The sequence below is a fragment of the Sphaerulina musiva genome (genome assembly GCF_000320565.1).
Source record: "Sphaerulina musiva SO2202 unplaced genomic scaffold SEPMUscaffold_3, whole genome shotgun sequence".
In the NCBI taxonomy this organism is placed as follows: domain Eukaryota; kingdom Fungi; phylum Ascomycota; class Dothideomycetes; order Mycosphaerellales; family Mycosphaerellaceae; genus Sphaerulina; species Sphaerulina musiva.
The window spans coordinates 824,341-840,155 of record NW_016017385.1 but is presented as its reverse complement, the minus strand read 5'-3'; the positions used below and the strand labels follow the sequence as shown (position 1 = coordinate 840,155).

Here is a 15,815-nt window from a genome sequence, read left to right as displayed (position 1 = left end):
TTTTTTTTTTTTTTTTTTTTTTTTTTTTTTTTTTTTTTTTTTTTTTTTTTTTTTTTTTTCAATTCTTTTCACAACTTTTTTTTAAATACCTAAACATTCTTTCTAAACTACACATGCCTTATGTAACTGGGACCTGAAACCCTGGAACCTGGATCTACCTACCTTATTATTTTTTTCAAAGAGATACGTTAAGGTAGCGAAGGTAAGGTAAAGTCCCTACTGGAAGTTTTGTTGGTCGATCACGAATACGAAGGAATGTGAGGCGAGGCGAGCGAGCGAGCGAGAAGAAGAAACCAAAAACAAAAAAGAAAAAACCCCCAAAAAACACACTTTTCGCAAACCTAGAAAAGAAGACTGGACTGGAAATGGAGGTACCGGAGATACCTTATTCTTTTGCAGAACGACGACTCTCTAAATTTTTTCAGGCTGCGGAGGTACGCTCTTCTCTCTCTCTCTAGTTGTTTACCAATCAATTCACAAGCTGCTGCCAAGCAAAAGCATCGAAGCATTGCTGGATCAGGTACCTAAGGTCAGGTATGCACTCACTCTAGGAGATACCTAGTTCTCATCCGGGTTATCCATGATTCGGGATGGTGTGGGAGGGACAAAGAAACTGACCAAGTCTTGGAAACGAACGAAAGAAGAGATGGAAACATACCTTAAGGTACATGTACCTAGGAATGAGGCTTTGATCATTTCTAGTGCTGCCAGCGCATGCTGATTTGTTCCTTGCATTCTTGTTTGTTCTACACGTGGTAAGTAAGTATAGTCTGACAGATGACGGGAGGGGGGCACTAAAGGTACATGTGAATATCTCCGTCTGGGTCTGGGCAAATGCCTAATCCGCGAGATGGGTATTTCTTACCCACCTACCCTAAGGTACCTGGGTACATGTATGTGCTAATCATTTGCTTGGGCAGAATTTGAACATGTGCTCACTCACATAGGTTCATTGCTCTGGGATGGATGGTATCGGACTATTAGTCTACTACTTCTAATAGTATTGCAGACTTCACCTTTTTCTTTAAATTCGCATGCCCAACTGCTGTGCTTGTGCGCACACCGACCGACTGGACCAATTCACGGACCTTTATTTTGGTTTTAGTTTTAGGTCAGGTTCTTCAGGCCTGGCTGGCCAGTTTCAGGTCGTTGAGAGAGAGTTCTACCAGGCGTGGCAGGCGAGCCCCCCTCCCCGAAACCGTCCGCACAGGGAATCTAAAACTGCAACCAAGAATACCTGATCATACGCTGCACGACATGACTTGCCGTCCGGTTTTCTGTACAGCTGTACAGTCCTCCTCCTCCTCTACCACTTGTGACTTCTACAGCTGCATATCTATACGGCTTCTGCGCTGGCATATACGAAGTTGAACGTCTCAAGTGTGCGCGATAAGGATAAGAGAGAAAAAGTTAACTACCTGACCTTACGCTGCCTACCTACCTAGGTACCCAACCAATGTCGATGTGTATAGACCAGGACGGGCGAGTCGGAGGCCAACGCGAGGGAATTTTTGAATGCTCGTTAGGGGGAAAAACACCTTCCCTGATGGTCGACCATGGAAGTGTCCGGCATTCACCAAACCTTGAAGGGGCTTGCGGTACATGTACTTCTCTCTCTCTCTCTCTCTCCAAGAAGAAGAAGTATGTACTGTGCTGTGCTGTGAAAATAAGCACGTGGGTTGGCACCCACTTGGCAACCTTGATCCCGAATCGGCCCGGTCGAGGGAATCTAATCTGGTGTCGGTGTGCACAGAGCTGGAGTTTGTTGGTTACACCCGCTTTCGTCACGCCGAAGTGTTCGTTGGTGTGCGATACCGTACACATGTGTTGCGGTCTTGTCACCAATATGTGATAATACCTACCTAATATTGATGTCGTTCTGGATGGACACGAGGGCGACAGCGCTGAGATTGCCTAGAGTTGCCAAGTGTGCTTTTCACAGGCTCGTCAGCATCTTAATGCGCATCGGGACCCGGACTACTGCTTTTTCACATTATACTGTAGATGTGACTGCCATCACATCGTCGGATTAAGTTTGCCAAATGCCAGTGGGCAGCTTTGATTATCACAGGGGATACTCCATGGCCCCGGTGCCATTCTTGGCACTTGCGACACTCCTTACAGTCTCACACTGGGTGAGTCCGGTAGAGATGATGGACACGTCGTGGCAGGTGAAGTTTGTATAAGGTATGGTCTGCCTGATTATCCTTTCAACGCACTCGTAGCGCAGGGTGGAATGATGGGCATCTGGAAACAATGGCGCTTCCGAGCTGAGAGCCGTGGGCACACCTCACCCGTACTAGGGAGTAGGGACGCGGGAATGTAATAAGCCAGTACAGTCAGTTGGTCTCAAACGTGGTTGCTGCTTCGGGCCGCCGACGAGGATTCTGCTCCAATTTCGAATTGTGTAAGGACTCCCTCTGGGTTCGCCCCTGTTGCATCGACACTATAACCCCGGATCTGACTTTCCCTCCTCCAGCTCTCCCCATGAGTCGGATCATCCGGACCCCATGTGCTTTCCAGGCAAGTAGTGACCCCCTACAACAGCTGCTCAGCTGATGATGGGGGGGAATTATTGGACTGTCACCGCCGACCGGTCGCCCACGGTAGTAACCGTGATGAGAATACAAGAAGATGGCCTGGGACCCAACCTCTGCCGAGACCCTCTGCTGTGTGCGTGATGGAGTCATCAGTCCGTATCATCAACCGCATCCAAAGTACGCCCAAGACCATGAGCGACAAGATCCCCTACAGCGTCGAGAATGGCGACCCGTATAAACATGTCGGGAACATCATCCACCAGGAGGAGGCCAAGGGCTTGGACGACTCCAATCTGCCCGATTACCAGGACAAAGAGGTGAAGAGGATCTTGCGCAAGGTCGACTGGCGACTTCCACCCGTACTGGCCGTCTTATACCTGATGTCGTTCCTGGATCGATCGAACAGTACGTCGCTACCCGTAGTAGTGCTATCACGTGTCGTCTACGGGCACTCAGCATACTGATCCGCTTTGCAGTTGGAAATGCGAAAATCGCCGGCATGACCAAGACCCTCAAGATGACCGGGCCCGACTTCAATCTGGCGTTGACCGTCTTTTTCTTCACATATGCCAGTTTCATGATTCCTTCCAACATCATGCTGAAAAAAGTCCGACCGGCGACGTGGATGGCGTTTTTGATGACGTCCTGGGGAATTGCCATGATGTGCCATGGCTGGGTGCAAACCAAGGAACAACTCTACGCCTGTCGGCTCTTACTGGGTCTCTTCGAAAGTGGTTTCTTCCCCGCGGCAAGTTACCTCCTGACGCTGTGGTACTGCAGATTCGAGTACCAATTCCGTGTTGCACTGTTTTGGTGCTCGGCGACTCTTGCGGGAGCCTTCTCTGGATTACTGGCATATGGCATTGAGCAGATGGACGGCGTTGGGAACTATGAAGGGTGGCGATGGATGTGAGTAGTGTGCATTCACGCTGGTCGAATTCTCGTCGATGTTCCATTCACAACTAACGCATGGATTGTTCTGCACAGCTTCATCCTCGAAGGCATCATGACCGCCCTCATCGGTATCTCCACTTATTGGCTTCTTCCCAACTCGCCAGAATCCAGCAAATTCCTGAACGACTATGAAAAAGACGTCATTCATCGCCGTCTGCAGCAGGATGCCGGTACAAAAGAAGGCAAAGTCATCAACGCGGGCGAAGATTTCGAATGGACATATTTCATCAACACCATCTTGGATTGGAAACTTTGGCTCGCGGGACTCATCGTGTGTGGCCAGTCCATTCCTTTCTACGCCTTCAGCTTCTTCTCTCCCACCATCATCAAAGAACTCGGCTACAAAACCTGGGAAGCACAACTCCTGACCGTACCCGTCTATCTGTTGGCATGTGCCGCCACATTGGGAGTATCCATCTACGCCGACGGTTGTCAAACTCGATGGAAATTCGTCGTTTTCCCCTACTCTCTCGCAGCCATCGCCTTTGTCGCTCTCCTTGCCATTCCTCACCCTCGATACCCCGGTCTCACCTACGGTTTTCTCTATCTCATCCCCACAGGCTGTAAGCACTTTTTTCCCTCCCCCTCCCCCTCCCCCTCTTTCCATCCATCCACCTCAAGCAAGCAGTAATCCCCCCCTCTCTAACACCACCCACCCCAACAGTATCCTGCGGCGTCAACGCCGTCGTAGCCTGGGTAGCCAACAATCTCGCCCCCTCATGGCGGCGCGCCATCGGAATGGCATTAATGACAACCATTGCAAATTTCGGCGGTGCCATTGGCGCAAACATTTATTTAGCCAAACAAGCCCCTCGATATGAATTGGGATTCGGCTTCAGTTTGGCAGTTCTCTTGACGGGAATTTTGTCGGCGCTGATTTTGAAAACTGTTCTGCAGAGGACGAATGCCCAGAGAGATCGAATGTCTGTGGAGGAGATTAAGGAGCAGTATACTGAACAGCAGTTGTTGGAAATGGGGGATCGGAGTCCGTTGTATCGGTATGTGATTTGAAGGGGATTTGGGATTGGGAGGGAAGGGAAGGGGGTGGGATGCAAAGTGGGGTTTGGTTGGCGGGAAGGAAATGAAGGGAAGGAGAAGGAGAAGAGTAGTGACGGCCACCAAGTATAGGATATGTCTATTATGTTGGACTTGATAAACTACTACTACTACTACTACTTATGAAATAAAAAAATCAATCTTCTTCTTGATGCATGTTCTCTCCAGCGCTCCAGTCGGTAGGTCACTTGAGACTTTATGGGGCTACCTAACTATTCTTTGAGGGCGGCTATGTCCGGTCAATATCCATGGAATAGGCTCATCCGAAAACTGACTTGCTGAACGACAATACATGGCAAGCGGGGTCTAGTACATAGCTACCTATCTATGGTTCGGCTGAATAAAGTTGTAGGAATGTCGGATTTTATTTGTTTTGGGCAAATTCCATCCCTCAAAGAGAATAGAGCAGGTCTTCTACCTCACTTGACGCAGTTACCTTGATCGACATTATTTGGGGTCAGTAACACTCGTTTGCCTTGTCATGCGAGTGACAACAACACAAGGCGACGACAATGCTGCGCTTTTCTCGCTAGAGTGTAGTGTAGGTCTGTCAATGGTGTCAATGGCAAGCTCTTATCTATTGTAAGTAAAAAAGTATTGTGTTTTATAGAGCTATACATACGCCTCTTTCGATGCTTTTTCACCGCCGAGGCAAATTGTGTGAAGAATAGAGTCGCGAGTGAAGATAGCAACGCGCGTAGGTAGTATTATCGAGCTTGTAGGCTGTAAACGTATTACTATCTCTGCGCTTTCAGTACAACGCCTCGAGTAGTCACTTGCACTAGGCGAACGCAAGTCTGTCTGTTTATCAGTTCGGTCTTCTCGTTTTAACGCTCTCGAACATGGCACCGGCCATCTCCAAACCTGCGAGCGACGCTCCCCAGAAGCCTGAGGAGAGCGGCACTCCTTACGCCAACTTACTCAAAGCTCAGAATCGCCAGCCAGACGCGTTCGACAGGGCGGTCATGACCTGGCAAGCAGTGACCAACGGCATCTCCAAGGCGGGCTCAAGCATCGCCAAGCTTGCGAAGAAAGCCAAGAATAAGAGAGATGGTGTTCCGGGAGAGAGTTTCCCAGACCCGCGTCTTCAGGGCATAGGAAAGCGTGAGTGAGCTCTCCGCTTCCAACGATGGGTCCTCGTCTCGGGCGCTTGGCTAACGACTGAGCAGCGCATGAGAACTACGACCGGACGAGTACGAACGAGTCGCTGCAGAGCTTGAATGGAGGATTACAGTAGGAGTGCTGGCTATGAGGGTAGAGTTGTACAAGATGGGAGGTGTCGTAGGCGCATGTTGCTGAACCACGAGTGGCTTCTGCCTTGACCACAGCGACTGCGCTGTTGGAACAGAATTTCGTTGCAGTTCGACGCATCTGTACTGCCTCGAATGACAAATACCTTTCAATAAGGTAGTAAGATGGGGAAGGTTACAGGAACTTACCTGATCAGGACGCCAAGATAAACACTCCGCGAAATCCCATCTCTTAACAGTTCTGTTGGTACCTTACCCATGAACTCCTCGGACATATCCCAGTCCCGCAGCAAACATCCGAACCCCAATACAAGTTTCCATCCCATCTCCATCACTGAGCATGTCCTATCTCCATCAGCATGCCATTCTACTACATGCTACCCGACAAAGGTCGTAAGCGTCTCGGAGACGATCTCGACAAACAATACGAAATCTATACCAGAGCATCAGCAGAACAAATCGCCACATCCCATCGAGCATCGCAGCAACAGCGGGAAGACACCAGAAAGACGCGCGAGGAGGCCATCGGCTTTTTGGCGATGCAGAAGCAGAATTTTTCAGGACAACTGCAGGCTCTGGATGGATCGTGGAGCAGAGGAACCGGGACGGCTGGGGATAATGGCGATGGCTACCACAATAACAATCACAACGATAATCACAATGCCATTGTTGCGGGAAATGGTATAGGACGCAGCGCAGTGAATCAGGAGAACAAAATGCATGGCGGCAGTGGATATACAGGTAGTGAAGGAGCAGAGAAGGGAGTTATGAACTGGCGGGTGCAAGTGCAGGAAACAGATGTCGTCTATTAGCCGGCGATCCCAGTGGGTCTCGGCCCGCAAAAGCTTAATGTACTGTCTTCTTCACATGCAATCCTCCCCACTTTCACTTTTCTTCTACATAACCTGTCTCCTCTTCCCACTGTACCCACCACCACGTCCATGATCACCCGATAACACCACCGCTCCTGTGCACGCCGCACCAATATCACTCCGACTACCTTCTTCAGCATGGCCGACAAGACTCCCGTCAATCCAGCTGCTGCCGCGGCAGAGGAGCTGTACAAGACGGTCATGTCGCAGTCTCAGGACGAGAAAGGCGGCTTCACTGTCGTCTTCACGCAGCAGGAGCTCTTCGAAATCGCGCCCGAGTCCGTGACGGATAAAAAGGACATGCTCCCACTCATCAAATACCTGACTGGGCAGCATCTCTTCCGTACGCTGAAAACCGCAGACAGAGGCCTGGGTTGGTCGGTTCGCCCACGAGAAGCTGCTAAAGCGATCAAGGCGCTGGATAAGGATGAACGGATGGTATACGAGGTCATTGAGGCGAGCCATACCACGGGAATATGGCTCAAGTCGATCAAGAACAAGCTGAATGGGATTGCTCAGCCAGTGGTAGCCAAGATCACCAAGACGCTGGAGAGTCAGAGGTTGATTAAGCCCGTGAAAAGTATCAAGGCTCCGGCGCAGAGAGTGTTCATGCTCTTTCACCTGGTTCCTAGCGAGGATGTCACTGGCAACTCGTTCTTCGATGCGGGCGATTTAGATGAGTCATTTCGCGACGAATTGCTCAATCTTATTGTCTTTTGGGTGAGATCGCAGAGTTGGGCAGAAGGCGAGAGGAAGAGACACCGAAGAAAGTCGAGCAATAAAAAGGAGATCACGCTGAGGGAGGACGCGATCGTGATTGAAGAACCAGCGAATGAAATTGCTGTAACAGGACAGAAGAGGAAAAGACCGGCTACGGACATCGAGGAATTGTCTGTGAAACCTCGCTATCAGAGGTCGCACAAGTTTGATCCGGAAACTGACTTTGCGCAACTTACCTACCGCGCCGGAACAGAGTCATATCCTACAGCTGAGAAGATTCACATCTTCTTGACTTCGTCGGATGCCATTAAAGCTACCAAGTCTGCCTCGCTCACTGTACAGGAAGTTCAAGGCTGTCTTGACGTATTGGTGTGGGATGACAAGCTGGAGAAAGTTTGGAATGTCGAAGACGGGAATTGGGGCTATCGGACGAGGAGAGGTGTCACTTTCAGACAGCCCGGTCAGACTTTCGACATTGAAGAGGATGCTGTGGGGACCGGGCTGACGCAGGCGCCTTGTGGGAGATGTCCAGTCTTTGATGTCTGCAGAGACGGTGGGCCTGTCAACCCTCAAACTTGTGTTTATTTTGATGCTTGGCTGCAGGATTGAAGTCGACGTGCTTTTTTACAAACCAGGAATGGATGAAATGATCAACCAGGAACAAAGGGCCAGCAGCGAATGTCGGCCTTGATAAAAACGCGAAGAAAGCGATATGATTTGGTATGACTTTAGCGACGGCGTTGATGGAACTGTGATACCGATAGTGGGCGGACAAAAATATTGCCCGCGTCATGTACTCTTCCCCACCCCACACACACACACACACACACAAAAGCGATATGCTTCGTGCAAGATATACCCAAAATTGAATGCGTAACATACAGCCCAGATTCCGAAAGAGAAAATGAAACACGATGCATTGAAAAAGAAGAAAAAAAAAGGAAAAAAGGAAATATACGTCGTCCTCCCCATCATCGCTATACTGTGTGTGACTCAGATTTCAACAAGACTCAAGTACTCCAAAATTGAATGAACGATGCGGGGATTGACGGGATACACTTTCGACGTGGTCGTGGAAAGTCTTGACACGGAGGATGCCTTATTCTTATTCTCGGGGAACTTTCAAGACTACTAGCACAGAACCTGCTGACAAAGACAATAAACCCATCTAGGACGAATATACCTGGACGGGCGAGTTTGTGTCAGCAACGCCTGAAGAGATCAAGAGCACTCACATTGACCTCGAACGTCCAGCGGACGGCCGAAGGGACTCTTGAGGCTCTACGCTCCCTGACCCCTTTTGCAAGCAAGACCGATGGCGTCTACAAACAGGGGCAGGACAAAGCCCAGGTCGCGGGCGACAGCTCGATGTTCCAGGTGAGAAGCCGCTCCAAAAACATATCACGCAAATGGTCCTCGGCATTCTCGAAGCAGTCATCATCGTCGGCGAAATCGATATAGATATCACGGTAGGAACAATTCCGAGTAGGTTCAGCGATCGAAAGCAACAGTACCTAGCGAAGAAGCGCAGTTTCTGTAGTTTCAAAATCTAATCGTACCTATAGAAGAATGTTCCCGTTAGAACTGGTCTCGGACCGATAGGCTAGGTATGTTGGCCAGAGGGCGACAGTGACCCCCAGCAGAAAAGATGTAATGCGTACAGAAGGTTTACCAGCACTTTGAAAGCGGGGCAAAGTCATATGTATATCCCTAGGTACCTAGGTAAGGTACCAGGTAGGGTAGCATGAGCCTTGAATCATCATCATTGTCTTCTCTCACTCCCCAACTCATCACCACACCACCTACCTAGCCAATCATCTTCCCACGTGTATCGTAACGGTAAGATCCCAAGATTTCCCGTTTCCATTGATATCGCATCAAACTCCCTTCAACAATCTCATTCACTTTACTCATTGTGTCGTAACGCTATTGATCCATCCTCATCAATCGATACAAATGGCCTTCCGAGAGCGTATAATGAGTGCCCTTCCGAAGAAGTGGTTCCATATCGACCGAAGCAAAGGAACATACTTCATCATCGACAGTGAGAGCATGCAAGACGCCGAGAGAAAGCAGCAGCAGCAGCAAGACAGACAATGGAAGATTTCTGCGTGGAGATTGTCGAAACTTCTTTTCATTGTCGCAGCTTGTGCGTACATGTGGTCTACGACGCGTGTCCTGCAGACTTGGGGACTGCCTAGCTGGTCTCAAGTATATCCAAATTGTAGGGGTTACTACTACTACTATTGCTACTACTACGAATGATCGGATATTTGTCTATAAGACTTGACTGACCATCGTGTTCATCTAGATCTACGTAATCAACCCAATCTTATCGTGGAATGGCAAGGAGACGATAGATTCTCTACAAATTCACCCGAAGCTGATGCTGCGTGGAATGAGCTCATGCCAAGTATGTATACACTCATTCTTGCTGCTGCTGCAGAAAAGTGTTAGAACAGAAAACGTGAAAGTTCACTACTAACCTTTCTACCCAACAGCCGGCCTAGGCCACATCAAATTCACAAACGAAGAAGCCCAAAGCTACGGTCTCGGTCGTGGAAAACACATCTCTAGCCAAAAGGGCTACTCAGTCTATGCAATTTCCGGCTTCCATCAACTCCACTGTCTCGCCATGTTACGAACAGCATTGTACCGTCTTCTCCTCGACCCAGGAATCGCCCCTCAAATGTCGCAATTCCCCAACGAATTCAATCTTACTAAACATCTCGAGCATTGCTTTGATTATATCCGACAAGGCATCATGTGCGCTGCTGACCCCACGATTGAAAGCGTGCATCACCACGCTGAGGATGTCGCTCAGGATAATGGTTGGGGCAATACGCATATGTGTAGGTCGTGGGATGCGTTGAAAGCTTTTACGGAATCGAAGAGGGCGACTGATCTTTCGGGCCTTTCGTTGGATCATTATTTTGATCAACTCCAGCCCGGTCATGAGAGATTTTCTGGTCTGGGATGAATGGGGCAGAGTGGGCAGTTATAACAAAATGGAGTGAGATGTAAAAATTGCGAAACCCCTTTTCTTCCCCTTTTCTTCACTTTCTTCACTTTCTTCACTTCCAAAGGCCGATTGGAATGAATCTGCGTCAACCTCAACATGCTATAGACTTCCAGCATCGTACGATGGATACTGCGTAATGAGACGAGGAGCCGCTACTACAAACTGGCACTCACTCCGACTTTCATTTGTGAAATCCTGCTTAGATCTGCATACAAATGGAAAATTACCACAACAAAACTCCTCCTCCTCCTGCTCCGATCTTCTCATCTCGACGATATATGCAGCCGCCAAACATCCCATCACCCACTACAAGCACTGTCTTCCCTACAGACCAACCCCCCTTTTTTTTTGTTCTTTTTTTCTCACTCTGCACATCATACTACAGCCCCCGATTCCTGCTCTGTAACCCACACAAAAGGATAATGGCGATCATCAAATGGCACCCTTCTCTCGCCCGCCCAGCGACGAATTTTCTCAAAATTTCTACATTTGTGCGGCGTTTCCAATTTCTGCACAACCGATTGCATTCTTCGATTCCAGTGAAATGTCACCGGAGTGACGTCGGAGTGGCAAATAATTGCTGCTCGAAGATTTTCTACGCAGTGTCCTAGTACAACGAGGAAAGAAAGAAGATGAAAAAAATCAAAAGAATTAGTTTTTTTTTGCCCCGGACCAAAGCATGCATTGCATGCAATTGTAATGGTTGGAGTAAACCATTCTTTCTTCTTCTGTGGGGACACTCACCAAAATGTCTTGTGAAAAAATCATCTCGAGTTCCATTGGGGAAGAAAAAGGTATGATTGTAGCGTTCGGGCCATGCGGCTTTGCGAATTATGTCCTGAAAAGAAAAAAAGAAAGAAAAGGAGACACAGTCCCCCGCGCCCCCTCCCCCCCCCCCCCTCTAGTTGTTAACAATCTCAAATCTAATCATCATGATATAGTCCTGAACCACCCGTTGGAAATAATGTGTGGAGAGGATTCGGAGATATTTTACAAGGGAACTTACGAGGCAATGAAGTTGGTGAAAAACTTCCACACCAATCATATATTCCCCCGTCATATTCCAGATAGGAACAGAGGAATCATATAAATTCTGAGCTTCGTTTTGTGGAATATGGATGCTTTCCACTTCTGTTGCCGAAACAATTGTTAGCGTCTTCTCCTCTATCCTTTTTTCTTTTGCCTGCATAGCGCGCGGAAGAGGAGGGGTGGATGGGATGGGTGTTTTTTAAATGCCTTCATAAAGATCTGTCCATAATCGATCTAGTTCATCATCTGGTTTTCCACTGTAGGGACCTAAATCATCATCGAGACCCTTGCGCATTCTTGTAATTTTCCCGTTGTATTCGACTAAGTGATTAAGAGGGGCTAGAACGTTGTGTTAGCGAGCGACTTTTCTGAAGCGTAAGTATGAGGTCTCGAGGTACAGTAGATTCCCAATCCAGGATCATAAGGATTGGTATGCTGGCGATATACGAGGAAAAGAAGTATGCAGACGATCGTATATAGAGCAACGAGATGCAGAACGTGCAGGTTGTATGGAGACGATGATTGCCATTGGGAGTCGAGGAGCAGTTGTTGTTGTCGTCGTCGTTGTTGGTGTTGTTGTTGTTGTTGTTGTTGTTGTTGTTGTTGTTGTTGTTGTTGTTGTTGTTGTTCAGTATAACATTCTTCAATCAACGCTAAGCTCTCTTCCGAGCCAGAAGATCCGTTTGATTTCTCCATCGCGCGCTAAGGTATCTTTGCAGAAGGAAATCACTAGGCCAAGCAAGAAGGACGAAGATGGAGACATTGGAAAAGCGAGGGCCTGCCGCTGGGGATTCCATTTCCCCGTAGTCGGAGTCGTTGTCGGAGTCGTTGTCGGAGTCGTTGTCGGTGTTTCTTGCAAGAATCGAGCTCTCCCCTCGCTCGAGGGAAGTCGTTGAAAACTGCAAAGGAATTGTTGAATGCACGTGTTATTGATGGTTTGATGGCAAGTAACCACGGAAGCAATACAGGCTGCAAGTTGACCGCTGTGTAGGGAAGCTCTAAAGTATCTAAACGATGTTTTCCGGGGGAGGTCCCCCTAGAAAGCGTGAAAGGTGGAAAGGAGGTGTAGTCTCGATCTCGAACATGCACTTTGTCCGGAGAATGTTCCGAATTTCCTATTTCGGCAATTGTTGTAGAAGCTTTATACCCCTGAGTTGATGTGGATAGTTGTAAGAGTTTAAAACACTACAGTCCTATCATCATATAGTACTTGGTCCACGTGGTAGCTACAAAGACTTTCGGCTATAGGTAGCGGTCGATCTTCACTCCCTTGTCCCTAAACTTTTAGCTTTACTAGGTAGGATAATAAACAGCCTACGAAGCTGTAGACTGTAGTACTATACTACTTACTACCATTTCTGTAGAGTTACCTATACATCCTGCGTGTAGCAAGGGCTCTGGCAGACTCTTCTCGACCCTGCTCTTACGGAACGCCCCTATCCCTTCATACTAACGCTGTGCCTTCGGCTAGATCTGGCCCTAACACAAAGCATAGACGGCTGACTTGGTGTACCAACTCTTCGCTTAGTTCGTGTCAAAACCAGGTAGTATATTGTAGACATAAAGAAAGACATGAATGCAAGGGGAAAAATCACTTTGCTGTCATTCCAATGATGAAATTCTACATCCCGAGATTTCAAACGTCGTTGAGGACTTTGAATACATGTCTCCCTCGCACTGCTAGGTTATGCATAACAGGCGAACAGCACCAACCATCTCTCCCGCACCACTATTCGGCATCAAACTTGATGCACACAGCCCCATCACTTCGTCTCAGAATCGACAGCAGGTCCGCCAGCATAGTAAAAGTCGTAGTCGTGCTGAGCCTCAGGCGAGCGCTTCTCGGAATCGACAGCAGGTCCGCCAGCGTAGTAAAAGTCGTAGTCGTGCTGAGCATTAGGCGAGCGCTTCTCGGAATCGACAGCAGGTCCTCCAGCGTAGTAAAAGTCGTAGTCGTGCTGAGAATCAGGCGAGCGCTTCTCAGAATCTTGAAGATCGAGGTCGACAGGTGCGCGTTCTAGCGAAAGAAAGAAAGGAAAAACAAAAATCGTTAGAATCACAATCAGCAGAAAGTGAGGGTATTTTATTGATGAAATTTACTTTCGTACGGAGCAGCCTGGACAAAGGCGCTGAGAAGAGCCAGTGTGGTGAGAATGAAGGCCTTCATTGTGTGTTCTTGTTTTGGTGAAGAGAGGAGGATCTCGTTCGATTGCAACTTGGACTTTTTTTTGTGAGGCGAAAGAAGAGTCGTCGTCGGCGTGTGTTGTCTGCTTGTCTGCTCGAGGACTCTTACATTGGGGGGAAACGAGTGGTTTATATAAGTACGTCGGCAAGGAACTTTGAATACTTAGCTTCCCTGCCCCCCTCAACGACGTATCTTGCAAGTATCGAGTCTAACGAGACATACCAGTACGAGTATGTTGGGAGTGGTACATCGAATGCTGTTCGACGATGGCTCGGCAAGTAACGTTATTCTCAGCTGCGTTGCATCCAACAACACAATCGGCATCGAGCCCAACGAGATCTCCTGGCCCAAGCACTCGTAGGCGTATATCGAACGCTGTTTGATGATACTAGCTTCCTACGGGCCGATTGATGCAGTGGAAACGAAGCCATGTATAGCAACCAGCAGAGAGTACTTGTGATACAATTGTGTTGCAGGTTCCGCCGCGTGCTCCAAAGACTAGAGATGATTCGTGACTATTCTCTAGACACACTAACGCAGCGACAGTTCCTAGCCAAGCGAGGGTTGTTTGCATATTGACTTGTGTGATTGATCCGAGCTATCGAGATGCTTGCTGCAAGAAACCTGCCTGTGGGCTGTAGACGCGTTACAATGATCCCTCAACCATTCACGTGTTCGTCGCATGGTTCCTCAAATCACTAGAGCATAGCTATCGCGCAGTCTGTAGTCTGTAGTCTTTACGGGGGAGCGGTAGCTTCCAGTACAGATTTTCTTCCCGTTACTAGTAGGGATTTCTCGCCGTTCCTAGTCGGGATGGTAGAAGGTCAAAATCGAAGTAGCGAATGATTGTAAACTTGCCTGTAAACGTGCTTCTACTGTTAAAAATGATTCGTGTATTTGTCGGATACCCCCAGCTTATCAAGTTAAGGTACCGTGCGGATGTTTCGGTTGGCATTGCTGTATGTTCCTAGGAGGGATGACAGAGCTTCACAATCAAGGTAGCGAGCCTCGTGAAGGATGCTTGCTTCTGTCTGCTTCTTTTCTTTCCATCTCCTTCGCTCATCTCTGTCTGTATCTTCTTTCTCCGTCTGCATCTTGTCTATTAACCAAAGCTCCCATTTCAAACATGTCCGCTTCGTCCATCAGAATCCCGTTCCGTAACAGCATGGTTTCGAATCTGGAAAGACCCACACTTGAAGGCTTGGACGAAAGTGACGGGAAAACATCAGTGGGCTCGGAAGAGGAATCGTATCCATTCTTGGATTCGCCTCGAGCGCCCGAAACCTCCTATACACACTGGCAGTTAGAGCCACGTAATAGGAGACGACCATCATGGCTAGTTTGCATCATTACAAGCATTTTAGCAGCGCTTCTGTCCAGTGGTTCGACAGCCGTAGTGCTCAGGAAGCTGAATGACGGTCAATGTCAGCACATGAAAGGTCGTCTGCTGCTCGACAGACGTTTGCCAGCAGGTTCCCCATTGCTGGAAATCGATCGGACGGTGAAGACTGAGATATTTCGACCGTGGAATTTTACTCCGAGCGTTTGGAATGAGCACCCATCTCTGGGTCGAGTAGACAAGCTCTGGGACGAGAAGGCGGGCGTAAAAAGCAGGCAGCCATGATTCATAGAAATGCTACAAGTGTCAGTGCTGACAATCGACGCAGATCACTTTTTCATGATTCCCATCGACCAAGGCGCCCCGTACGGCTTGGATCCACGTACAAATGTCGTCTTCAAAGATATGCCAGGACCGGTATCGGAGGGGTTTCCAGTGATGTTAGAGGCCATACACCACCTTCACTGTCTTGTAAGAAGGACACCAGAAGTGTTGCGTTTCAGCTGCTGAAATTGATGTAGGATGCGTTGCGCAGGAAACTCTTCATGAATCGTGAGTGGTATAAAGAGAACTGGGCGACTTTCGCCAATGTCAGTTACCCATTTCTGTCAACGAGATTGTGCGAGTAGCAGCTGAGACAGTTCAACAGCCTGGTATCGAAGATGCGCATACCAGCCACTGTCTTGACATGGTAAATTTACCCGGCCGTCTGGGCAATGGATACTCCCTAAGACTAACGTTGAAACAACAGATTCGACAGGTACTGACATGTCGCGCCGATATTGGCATCCTCGGGTGGAAATGGGTCGCGGTAAGTCTTTCTCTCTCTCTCTCTCTCTCTCTCTCTC

At 48.5% G+C, this 15,815-nt stretch overlaps 9 protein-coding genes across 9 annotated transcripts in view; 6 read left to right on the top strand and 3 right to left on the bottom strand.

Moving 5' to 3' along the window:
• Positions 1–2,731: 2,731 nt before the first annotated feature.
• SEPMUDRAFT_41294 (MFS general substrate transporter) lies at positions 2,732–4,505 on the top strand (the record flags this gene model as incomplete). Its single annotated transcript, XM_016908821.1, has 4 exons — positions 2,732–2,945; positions 3,017–3,449; positions 3,528–4,057; positions 4,159–4,505. The coding sequence occupies 4 exons, from the start codon at positions 2,732–2,734 to the stop codon at positions 4,503–4,505; spliced, it is 1,524 nt and encodes a 507-aa protein (XP_016762350.1).
• Positions 4,506–5,392: 887 nt separating this feature from the next.
• Positions 5,393–5,787, top strand: SEPMUDRAFT_115510 (uncharacterized protein; the record flags this gene model as incomplete). The annotated part of the gene is made up of 2 exons (XM_016901171.1): positions 5,393–5,654; positions 5,720–5,787. The coding sequence occupies 2 exons, from the start codon at positions 5,393–5,395 to the stop codon at positions 5,785–5,787; spliced, it is 330 nt and encodes a 109-aa protein (XP_016762349.1).
• Positions 5,788–6,159: 372 nt separating this feature from the next.
• On the top strand, positions 6,160–6,612 carry SEPMUDRAFT_115509 (uncharacterized protein; the record flags this gene model as incomplete). The annotated part of the gene is made up of 1 exon (XM_016901170.1): positions 6,160–6,612. One exon carries the CDS (start codon positions 6,160–6,162, stop codon positions 6,610–6,612), a length of 453 nt encoding a protein of 150 aa, XP_016762348.1.
• Positions 6,613–6,739: 127 nt separating this feature from the next.
• SEPMUDRAFT_148007 (RNA polymerase Rpc34) lies at positions 6,740–8,196 on the top strand. The gene has a single exon (XM_016904645.1). The coding sequence runs from the start codon at positions 6,811–6,813 to the stop codon at positions 7,999–8,001; it is 1,191 nt and encodes a 396-aa protein (XP_016762347.1). The 5' UTR covers positions 6,740–6,810; the 3' UTR covers positions 8,002–8,196.
• A 1,152-nt stretch (positions 8,197–9,348) lies between these two features.
• SEPMUDRAFT_115507 (uncharacterized protein) lies at positions 9,349–10,372 on the top strand (the record flags this gene model as incomplete). The annotated part of the gene is made up of 3 exons (XM_016901169.1): positions 9,349–9,541; positions 9,704–9,805; positions 9,894–10,372. The coding sequence occupies 3 exons, from the start codon at positions 9,349–9,351 to the stop codon at positions 10,370–10,372; spliced, it is 774 nt and encodes a 257-aa protein (XP_016762346.1).
• Positions 10,373–10,854: 482 nt separating this feature from the next.
• SEPMUDRAFT_15761 (uncharacterized protein) lies at positions 10,855–11,528 on the bottom strand (the record flags this gene model as incomplete). Its single annotated transcript, XM_016907741.1, has 3 exons — positions 10,855–11,021; positions 11,159–11,252; positions 11,421–11,528. Coding segments are annotated over 3 exons (369 nt in total), but the record flags the coding sequence as incomplete, so codon positions are not given.
• A 114-nt stretch (positions 11,529–11,642) lies between these two features.
• SEPMUDRAFT_106574 (uncharacterized protein) lies at positions 11,643–12,799 on the bottom strand (the record flags this gene model as incomplete). The annotated part of the gene is made up of 4 exons (XM_016900644.1): positions 11,643–11,782; positions 11,842–12,145; positions 12,410–12,592; positions 12,794–12,799. The coding sequence occupies 4 exons, from the start codon at positions 12,797–12,799 to the stop codon at positions 11,643–11,645; spliced, it is 633 nt and encodes a 210-aa protein (XP_016762344.1).
• A 407-nt stretch (positions 12,800–13,206) lies between these two features.
• On the bottom strand, positions 13,207–13,610 carry SEPMUDRAFT_115506 (uncharacterized protein; the record flags this gene model as incomplete). The annotated part of the gene is made up of 2 exons (XM_016901168.1): positions 13,207–13,460; positions 13,544–13,610. 2 exons carry the CDS (start codon positions 13,608–13,610, stop codon positions 13,207–13,209), a joined length of 321 nt encoding a protein of 106 aa, XP_016762343.1.
• A 1,450-nt stretch (positions 13,611–15,060) lies between these two features.
• The window catches only part of SEPMUDRAFT_41139 (uncharacterized protein), a gene marked incomplete at both ends in the record, with an annotated part of 1,715 nt that continues 960 nt past the window's right edge, over positions 15,061–15,815 (top strand). Inside the window, 6 exons of the mRNA XM_016908815.1 lie at positions 15,061–15,231; positions 15,260–15,272; positions 15,296–15,438; positions 15,489–15,557; positions 15,617–15,658; positions 15,719–15,782. Coding sequence (XP_016762342.1) covers positions 15,061–15,231; positions 15,260–15,272; positions 15,296–15,438; positions 15,489–15,557; positions 15,617–15,658; positions 15,719–15,782 — 502 coding nt within the window. The remainder of the gene's footprint in view (positions 15,232–15,259; positions 15,273–15,295; positions 15,439–15,488; positions 15,558–15,616; positions 15,659–15,718; positions 15,783–15,815) is intronic.